At 43.2% G+C, this 10,957-nt stretch overlaps 1 protein-coding gene across 1 annotated transcript in view; it reads left to right on the forward strand.

The window, feature by feature from the left end:
• Positions 1 to 10,957, forward strand: part of LOC111979163 (follistatin-related protein 1) — a 60,454-nt gene that overhangs the window by 33,987 nt on the left and 15,510 nt on the right. The window contains exons 3-4 of the mRNA XM_070446325.1: positions 5,607 to 5,708; positions 10,044 to 10,221. Of these exons, the coding sequence (XP_070302426.1) occupies positions 5,607 to 5,708; positions 10,044 to 10,221 (280 nt within the window). The remainder of the gene's footprint in view (positions 1 to 5,606; positions 5,709 to 10,043; positions 10,222 to 10,957) is intronic.

The raw sequence follows: 10,957 nt of genomic DNA on the forward strand, positions 1-10,957 counted from the left end.
TTGCAATATCCCAGAGCCAATGTATTGCTGTGAGCCGGGTATGAGAGGGCTTTGCAATGTTGTTCAGATGATGGATATACTTTTATAATGAATTATACGTCTTATTTATTTTATTGTCCTATCATGGAGAACTACATTTTTTTACAATTATTTATTATCCTATTTTAATGGTACGGTCCATGGCACTATACCCTAGACACCCACCTGAATGACCCAGATACTAAGGAGAAGTCCCTAACTGTTTTTATGTGCTCGCTGTAAGCGGTCTGTATGCAGCTAAAATGAGGTCAGAGACCAGAGCAGCACTGCCCCTCAAGATTCTGAGCCTGCTTGGCAGGGTTGGTCCTGCAAAGCCAAAGCCCCCTAAAGGGAGAGCATAATATACAAGGAAATTCTCAAAGCTGCTAATGAGAACCTTGACGAACTTGTACCTAGCCGGTGGGGATTCCGGTGGGGTGCCCCCACCCAGGCAGTGGCAGTGCTGGCAACACTAGCTGCAGTAACCCATGGGGAGGGGGTCACACTCGGACATTCAGAGAGGGGGTATATTATTGTGGCCCTGGCGGCACAAAATCAAAGTCGGACTATATGGAGATGCGTGGGGACATGGTCATGACGGGTGGCCGTATTGTGGGTGTTTCAGGAATAAGGGTGTACATTTGACCTCCATTATCTAGGATGTGACAATGGTAAATAAATCTCTCAATTTTTGCTCATTTTTTGTGCGGTCTTGCAGGCCTTCTCATGCAGCTGCAACTGCAAGTGCATTTGTAAATCATGACCAAATCTTGAGTTGGGCTCTGGGATGGTGCAATTGTTGAGAAAGTGAGCTTATGGTTGTGTGGGGGTAAGGGCTGAGTGTGTGTGGGTGTATGTGTGTATCCCACAACTGTTGCGAAGGAAGAAGTAAAAGATGTTAGGGACAATAGAGGATGTCCACAGATATATATAATACAAATCGAGGTGAGGGCAATGGAAATGCATATGGCCAATTGATCTACTTCAATTCGGTAAATGGCACTGTATGCTCTTTTCAAAGAATGGATCCCAGTCGGTTCAGGGCTATGGGATACAGGGGGTCGAGGGTGGTCTGCCGGGCATTGGGATGACAAGCCATCTCGAGATGAGGCCTTTTTAGCGGGTGGAATAGTAGGGACCAATTGGAGGTTTACTTAGTAGAAATGCAAATATCATGGTACAACTATATAGACACTCAATCATTATGTTACTTTTTAATAGTACGTTTACAAAAATATATTCTGATTAAAAGAATGAAGGTGTGTCTCATTATGGTAAGTGGTGAAATAAGTATAGCCGTTACAATTGTAATGGCTTAGCAGATAATAAGAAAAGACGATCAGTATTTACCTGGCTAAAAGAGAAGGATTATAATATCTATTGTTTACAGGAAACCCATTCAAACGTTTTAGATGAAGTTTTGTGGAAAAAGAACTGGGGGGAAATATATTTCTCCCATGGGCAAAGAAATTCAAAAGGGGTATGGTTTTAATTAACAATAATTTTGATCCAAATGTGCAAATTGTCCAAACAGATCCTCAAGGTAGATGGATTATTTAAAATATGTTATTGGACAATAAACAATATGGCTTGTTAACCTATACGGTCCGAATAATGATGATCCAAGCTTCTTTGAAAATATATATAAGAATTTTCAACTCTACAAGCAACACTAGACTCTATTATTATAGTGGGAGATTTTAATACGGTCTTAAATACCTCTATAGACCGGAAAGGAAATCAGATAAAGTAGACTGTGTCTGTAAAATAGGTATAAGATGTATAAATTGAAGGTAAAAGCAGAAGTGTTTATTAGTTTACTCCAATTGGGGGAGCGGTGGTAGGGTTGCGGGGAATAATAATAAAGGTATATTCTTTAAAAAAGTATGTATGTCTATATAGGTATGTGTATGTATATATGTGTATATGTATGCATGCGTGTATGGATATATATATTTACCCCAAAAAATATGGGGGATTGGAAATGATGCAGACAATTACATTGGAAGCAACATTCTTTCCGCAATATTAAGCTGATCCACCCCTAAAAAAATAAAAATTAAATAAAAATAAAAATAAAAATAAAAAACACACACACAGTTAGAACGAGAAGGGGTAGTTTGGAGGGCTGTGAAGCTACTCTCAGAGCTGTGCTTGGCAGCTGGTAATTGGCTGGCCTGTTGCTCATGTGAACTACTTGGCAAGTGTACTGCCCTTGTTTCAGGGGAGAGGAGGCAGACATTTAAAGAAACAAAGGAAATAAAGAGCAACAGAAAAACAGAAAAGTATGGAGAGATTGAATGAAACCAATAAAATGAAATCAAAATCCTTTAGGATTTTCAGACCGTTAGTGTGTGTCTGCATGACACCATATCTATTCTACACAATACAGTTGGTAGAGTTCTACTGTTCACACACACTCACTTTTGCTCATGCCATCCAAAACTGCCTCTATCACCACATTATGTTGGCCGGGTTCTTCCACTGATGTGAAGTCATGTTACACCCAGAGGTTGAGGTTTACTACTGGCCACTTCCTGTTTACACCCCTGCGTGTCCTCTCTTGAGGTGAGCTTAAGCATGGCTGGCATGGTAACTAACGGCCGCCACATACAGTAGTGAATGTGAGAGACCTTCACTTAAGTAGAGATAGAGAGAACCTGTCAGTGCTCTATATAAAGGGAAATTACCCATTGTCATGGCAATGAAATAGTGTCTTCTGGGAGTTTGTGGCGAAAGTTGTGCCGCTCCAGTAAGACATCAGCTCTCGACTCCATGGCCGATGTAAGTAATTTAATCTCACAAGCCCTATCCCACCYGGACAAGAGAAATACCTATGTAAGCATGCTGTTCATTAACTACAGCTCAGCCTTCAACACCACAGTGCCCTCCAAGCTGATCACTAAGCTCAGGGCCCTGGGTCTGAACCCTTCCCTGTGCAACTGGATCTCGGACTTTCAGATGGGCTGCCCCCAAGTGGTGAAGGTAGACAACAACACCTCTGCCACGCTGATTCTCAACAGGGGAGCCACCTGTACTCCCTGTTCACCCATGACTGCCTGGCCACGCAGTGGTGCCAGGAAAATAACTTCTCCCTCAACATCAACCAAACGAAGGAACTGATTGTGGACTGCTGGAGACAGCAGAGAAAGCACGCCCACATCAACATTGACAGAGCCACAATGGAATGATTTTTATTAGGATCTCTTTTAGTCCTCATTTGGTCTCATCTTCCAAGAGTCCTTAAACATTAAAATACAATTTATAATACAGTCATATGTCCACATATAACACACTGTTACAAAAAAACAGAGATAATACACTGCCATATTGACCAGATAAATACTCTGACAGTCTGAAAATATAGATTGGTTCCTTCATCTACCACAGTGAAGTTCCTCGGCGTGCACATCACTGACAACCTGAAATGGTCACTTCACACAGACAGTGTGGTGAAGAAATTTGGAGGCTGAAGAAATGTGTCTTTGCCCCTCATAAACTTCTACAGATGCACCTTTTGGGCTTTATCACCACCTGATACGTAAACTGCACCGTCTGCAACTGCAGGGCTCTCCAGTGGGTGGTGCAATCAGCCCAACACATCACCGGGAGCACTCTGCCTGCCCTCCAGGTCGTCTGCAGCACCCAGTGTCACAGGAAGGCCAAGAAGATCATCAAGGACCTCAGCCACCTGAGCCACGGCCTGTTCACCCCACTATCATCCAGAAGGCAGAGACAGTACAGATGCATCAAAGCTTAGACCGAGAGACTGAAAAAACAGCTTGTATCTCCAGGCCATCAGACTGTTAAATAGTAACTACTAGCCGGCCTCCACCCATAACCCTACCCTGAACCTTAGTCACTGTTACTAGCCAGGTACCAACGGGTACTCTACCCTGCACCTTAGAGACTGCTGTCATATGTACATAGTCATTGAATACTGGTCACTTAAATAATGTTACATACTGTTTCATCCACTTCATATGCATTTTATTCTAGCCATGGCTCATCCTATATACTGTAACGCCATAGGGCGGGGCACGATTGGCCCAGCGTCATCCAGGTTAGGGGAGGGTTTGGCCGGGGTAGGCCATCATTGTAAAATAATAATTTGTTCTTGACTGACTAGCCTAGTTAAATAAAGTTTTTTTATTTTTTATTAAAAAATACTGCGATACACACCTTTTCTATTCATATACTGTCCATGCTGTCTGTAGCTCATTCCATTATTTATATATATCAGTCGTGAAGAGGGCACGACAAAACCTATTCACCCTCAGGAGACTGAAAAGATTTGGCATGGGTCCTCAGATCCTCAAAAGGTTCTACAGCTGCACCATCGAGAGCATCCTGACTGGTTGCATCACTGCCTGGTATGGCAACTGCTCGGCCTCCGACTGCAAAGCACTACAGATGGTAGCGCATACGGCCCAGCTGCCATCCAGGACATCTATACCAGGCGGTGTCCTAATATTGTCAAAGACACCAGCCACAGACTGTTCTCTGTGCTACCGCACGACAAGCGGTACCAGAGTGCCAAGTCTAGGTCCAAGAGGCTTCTAAACAGCTTCTACCCCCAAGCCATAAGACTCCTGAACATCTAATCAAATGGCCACCCAGACTATTTGCGTTGCCCCCCGTTTTACACTGCTGCTACTCTCAGTTATTATCTATGAATAGTCACTTTAATAACTCTACCTACTTTAATATATTACCTCAATTACATGGACTAACCAGTGCCCCTGCACATTGATTCTGTACCAGTACCCCCTGTARGCAAGTCAGTTAAGAACACATTCTTATAAAAAATTATAGCTTAGGAACAGTGGGGTAACTGCCTTGTTCAGGAGCAGATTTTTACCTTGTCAGCTCAGGGATTTGATCTAGCAACCTTTCGGTTAATGGCCCAATACTCTAACCATGAGGCTACCTGTCACCCTGCAAAAGATATTAAGATTTTTCCACTTTGCCAGCTCAGGGATTCRAACCAGTGACCTTTCAGTTACTGGCTCAATGCTCTTAACTACAAGGCTACCTGCTGCCACAATGCGAATATGACCAACAATGCAGTTTCAAGAGAAATAGCTCTTTAATTATTTGTTACTTTTATTTCTTCTTCTTTTTTGGTATTTTTYTTGAAATTGCATTGTTGGTTAAGGGCTTGTAAGTAAGCATTTCACTAAGGTCTACACCTGTTGTATTCGGCACATGTGACAAATAACATTTGATTTGATACAACATTTGATTTGATTTGAGCTTGTATTCGCATGCACGCGACTATGTATGTGTGTGCGTTTGCTGGTTGTATTATTGTGGTTTCTGAGGGGTTGAGAGTGATTTTGTAGTGAAACTGACAGTATCGTGATGGAGAGTATTTTAGTAGCACACTGAACCTCACCCCTTCTGTTTGAAACCACTGATTCTATTTCAAACACTGGCTCTGAGAATAGTGTAACAGTTCCACCTTGTGTCTGATATATGTTATCACAGTATTTTATCCAGGGCGTGTGTCCTTAGTGCTGACAGTGTGCTTACGTGTGAGTTTTAAATGCCAAAGCTGTGTGTGTGTGTGTTTTCTCTTTCATCAGGAGGTGCAGACTAAGAGTAAGGTTTGTGCCAATGTGTTCTGTGGCGCAGGAAGAGAGTGTGCAGTCACTGAGAAGGGAGAACCCAGCTGCTTGTGTATAGAGGTGAGTCAAATCATGGTCATATACACAGTATACAGTGTAACCGGTGCTATGAAATGCTTACTAGAAAACTTCCTCACCATGCAATGTTAACAATAAGTACAAGACAAGAGCAATAGTACGTAAATAGTCAACACAAATACTACACTACTGTTCAAAGGTTTGGGGTCAGTTCGACATTTCCTTGTTTTCCATGAAAACATACATGAAATGAGTTGCAAAATGAATAGGAAGTATATTCAAGACGGGGGTAGAAGCGCTACGGTACCGCTTGCCGTGCGGTAGCAGAAAGAACAGTCTATGACTAGGGAGGCTGGCCAGTATTTAGGGCTTTCCTCTGACACCGCCTGGTATAGAGCTCCTTGATGGCAGGAAGCTTGGCCCCAGTGTTGTACTGGGCTGTTCGCACTACCCTCTGTAGTGCCTTGCGGTCGGAGGCCGAGCAGTTGCCATACCAGACAGTGATGCAACCAGTCAGGATGTTGTCGATGGTGCAGCTGAAGAACCTTGTGAGGATCTGAGGACCCATGCCGAATCTTTTCAGTCTCCTGAGAGGGAATAGGCTTTGTCGTGCCCTCTTCACGACTGTCTTGATGTGCTCTCAACCTGCTCCACTGCAGCCCCGTCGATGAGACGGGGCTTTGTCTTGATCACGTTGAGGGAGAGGTTGTTGTCCTGGCACCACACGGCCAGCTCTTTGACCTCCTCCCTATAGGCTGTCTCGTCGTTGTCGGTGATCAGGCYTACCACTGTTGTGTCATCAGCAAATGTAATGATGGTGTTGGAGTCGTGCCTGTCCGTGCAGTCATGAGAGAACAGGAGGGGGCTGAGCACGCACTGCTGAGGGGCCCCTGGGTTGAGGATCAATGTGGCGGATGTGTTGTTACCTACCCTTACCACCTGAGGGCTGCCCGTCAGGAAGTCCAGGATCCAGTTGCAGAGGGAGGTGTTTAGTCCCAGGGTCCTTAGCTTATTGATGAGCTTTGAGGGCACTATGGTGTTGAACGCTGAGCTGTTCTCACATACAGTGGGGAGAACAAGTATTTGATACACTGCCGATTTTGCAGGTTTTCCTACTTACAAAGCATGTAGAGGTCTGTAATTTTKTATCATAGGTACACTTCAACTGTGAAGTTGAACAAAAATCCAGAAAATCACATTGTATGATTTTTAAGTAATTAATTTGCATTTTATTGCATGACATAAGTATGGACAACCTATACTCCACACACAGACACGTATACAAAGCTCTCCCTTGCCCTCCATTTGGCAAATCTGACCATAAGTCTATCCTCAAGATTCCTGCTTACAAGCAAAAATGAAAGCAGGAAGCACCAGTGACCAAAATAAATAAAAAACTGGTCAGATGAAGCAGATGCTAAGCTACAGGACTGTTTTGCTAGCACAGACAATGATATGTTCCGGGATTCCTCCGATGGCATTGAGGAATACACCAATACATCTGTCATTGGCTTCATCAATAAGTGCATCGATGACGTCGTCCCCACAGTGACCGTATGTRCATACCCCAACCAGAAGCCATGGATTACAGGCAGCATCCGCACTGAGCTAAAGGATAGAGCTGCCACTTTCAAGGAGCGGGACTCTAACCCAGGAAACTTATAAGAAATCCCATTATGCCCTCCGACGAACCATCAAACAGGCAAAGCGTTAACTCCTTATGGGCAGGTGGGATGGTAGCGTCCCACCTGGCCAACATCCGGTGAAATTGCAGAGCGCGAAATTCAAACTACAGAATTATAAATATTTAACTTCCATAAAATCACAAGTGTAATACATCAAAATAAATTCTAACTTCTTGTTAATCCAGCCGCTGTGTCAGATTTCAAAAAGGCTTTATGGCGAAAGCACACCATGTGATTATCTGAGGACAGCACCCCACATACAAAACCATGAAAGACATATTTCAACCAGGCAGGTGCGACACGAAGGTCAGAAATAGTGATATAATAAACGCCTTACCTTTGATGATCTTTTTCTGTTGGCACTCCAAAAGGTCCCAGTTACATCACAAATGGTCCTTTTGTTTGATAATGTCCTTCTTTATATCCATAAAATCTCAGTTTAGCTGGCGCGCTTCAGTCAATAATCCACCCAGTTTCCCTCCCTCAAAATGCATACAAAATTAATCCCAAACGTTACTAATAAACTTTTCCAAACAAGTCAAACAACGTTTATAATCAAACCTTAGGTACCCTAATAAATAAATAAACTATACAATTTAAGACGGAGAATCGTTATTGTCTTTACCGGAGGAAAATACCAAAGAACGCGCTCTCATTCACACGCTTGGAAACACTACAGCCAAAATGGGAGCCACCTAGAAAAACAACAATTTCTGGCTAATTTGTCCTAAAACCAGCCTGGAACTCTTTCTAAAGATTGTTGACATCTAGTGGAAGTCCTAGGAACTACAATCTGGGAGGACTTTGCCTTATAATTAAAGTGACAGCCATTGAAAATAGTGGTAGGCTAAGTTTTTTTGGGGGGGGATGGTTTGTCGTGGCGTTTCGCCAGCCATATCAGTTCTGTTATACTCACAGACATTATTTTAACAGTTTTAGAAACATTAGCTTGTTTTCTATCCAGATCTACCAATTATATGCATATCCTAGCTTCTGGGCCTGAGTAACAGGCAGTTTACTTTGGGCACGCTTTTCATCCGGATGTGAAAATACTGCCCCCTACCCAAGAGAGGTTAATACAGGACTAAGATTGAATCGCACTACACCGCCTCTGATGATCGTCGGATGTGGCAAGGCTTACAAACCATTGCAAACTACAAAGGGAAGCACAGCCGAGAGCTGCCCAGTGACCTGAGGTGGAGGACCTCAGGTGAGCAATAGCTCGAGACTTCCTTAGATATCGTGCACCAGCTGTTATTTACAAAAATACATCGTCCTCCGCCCCTTGTCTTACCAGACACCGCTGTTCTATCCTGCAGTTATAGTGTGTATCAACCAGTATGTTGATAGTTTTGTCATTCAACCACGACTCCGTGAAGCATAAGATTATACAGTTTTTAATGTCCGTTGGTGGTTTAATCTTTTGTGTAGCTCGTCGATTTTATTCTCCAAAGATTGCACGTTTGCTAGCAGAATGGAAGGAAGTGGAAGTTTTTCACCACCTCCTCCTTACGCAAATCGCAGGGATCTGGGCCTGTTCCCAAGAAAGCAGTATATTCTTCGCATCGGGCTCGTCAGAGTCATGAAACGAAAAAAAGGATTATGCTAGTCCGTGGTGAGTAATCGCAGTCCTGATGTCTAGAAGTTATTTTCGGTCATAAGACCGAGGCAACATTATGTACAAAATACGTTTTTTTTTWAAGTTACAAACAACGCAAATAAACAAACAAAAAAACACAATAGGTTGTAAAACGTCTGCCTTCCTCTCCGGCGCCATCTTACAGCTTCTTCCTCTGTCGAGTGTCTGTGTTCTTTTTCCCATCTTAATCTTTTATTTTTATTGGCCAGTCTGAGATATGGCTTTTTCTTTGCAACTCTGCCTTGAAGGCCAGCATCCCGTTCACTGTGGACATTGAGACTGGTGTTCTGCGGGTACTATTTAATGAAGCTGCCAGTTGAGGACTTGTGAGGTGTCTGTTTCTCAAACTAGGCACTCTAATGTACTTGTCCTCTTGCTCAGTTGTGCACCGAGGCCCCTTTGCACTGTTCTGTGAAGGGAGTAGTACACAGCGTTTTACAAGATCTTCAGTTTCTTGGCAATTTCTCGCATGGAATAGCCTTAATTTCTCAGAACAAGAATACACTGACAAGTTTCAGAAGAAAGTTCTTTGTTTCTGGCCATTTTGAGCCAGTAATCAAACCCACAAATGCTGATGCTCTAGATACTCAACTAGTCTAAAGAAGGCCMGTTTTATTGCTTCTTTAATCAGAACAACAGTTTTCAGCTGTGCTAACATAATTGCAAAAGTGCTTTCTCATGATCAATTAGCCTTTTAGCTACAATASTCATTTACAACATTAACCATGTCTACACTGTATTTCTGATCAATTTGATGTTATTTTAATGGACAAAAAATATGGACATTTTCATTAAGAAATGGCTGATCTTTTTATTCAAGGTCATTAAGAAATGGCTGATCTTTTTATTCAAGGTCATTAAGAAATGGCTGATCTTTTTATTCAGGGTCATTAAGATGCCTGATCTTTTTATTAAGACTCTTATTTATCTCTTTCTCTCTTCTCCCACCCTCTCCCTGTTGTCGCTCTCTCTTTATCTCTCCCTCTCTCCTCCCACCCACCTTCTCGATCTCTCTCTGTCTCTCTCTCTCTCTACCCTTCTCTCTCTCTCTAGAGCTGTAAGCCCCACAAGCGTTCAGTGTGTGGCAGTAACGGTAAGACATACCGCAACCACTGTGAGCTCCACCGAGACGCATGTCTCACCGGCCTCAAGATCCAGGTGGCCCACGACGGACACTGCCAGGGTGGGGGGAAAACATGCACATACACACACACTTTCTTGTTAACTTTGTGTATGTATAGCACATGACTGACTTTAATTGCTATCTGATGCCTATGTACTCAGGGGCATAATCTCTGGTTGTCATGACACAGTCAGTAATACGTGTGAGCTGTCAGGTCAGCTGTTGGCCATATAAGGCTATCCTATCATCATCCGACAGACAGGCGACATATATGGTCACAGGCTCATCTTCGATTTAGCTAGTGTTGAACTTTGAACCTATACGCCCAATGACCTCTTCTTGTCTGTCTGTTGGCCTGGACATTGATCAGGTTGATGAWGAATCAGTTACTCTCCTCTCCTAGTGTCACAGAGAGGCCATCATATCATGGTGTCCATGGGCATTATTGGTTATTGTGGCAATGTGACAATGACATGATGAAAAACACTAGATGGGAAACAAACACTAGATATTGTAAAACAATGTACACGAGAAGAGAGAGCGCGATGAGAGAGAGAGAGAGAGAGAGAGAGAGAGAGAGAGAGAGAGAGAGAGAGAGAGAGAGAGAGAGAGAGAGAGAGAGAGAGAGGAGAGAAGAGACATTAGAGAGAGAGAGAGAGAGGAGAGAGAGAGAGAGAGAGAGAGAGAGAGAGAGAGAGAGAGAGAGAGAGAGACAGAGAAGGGGCGAGTAGAGAGAGAGAGAGAGAGAGAGAGAGAGAGAGAGAGAGAGAGAGAGAAAGAGAGAGAGAGAGAGAGAGATATAAAAGAGAGGACCTACAGAGAGAAGCGAACAGCTTTATTACAT

This window comes from Salvelinus sp. IW2-2015, linkage group LG2 (genome assembly GCF_002910315.2).
Source record: "Salvelinus sp. IW2-2015 linkage group LG2, ASM291031v2, whole genome shotgun sequence".
In the NCBI taxonomy this organism is placed as follows: domain Eukaryota; kingdom Metazoa; phylum Chordata; class Actinopteri; order Salmoniformes; family Salmonidae; genus Salvelinus; species Salvelinus sp. IW2-2015.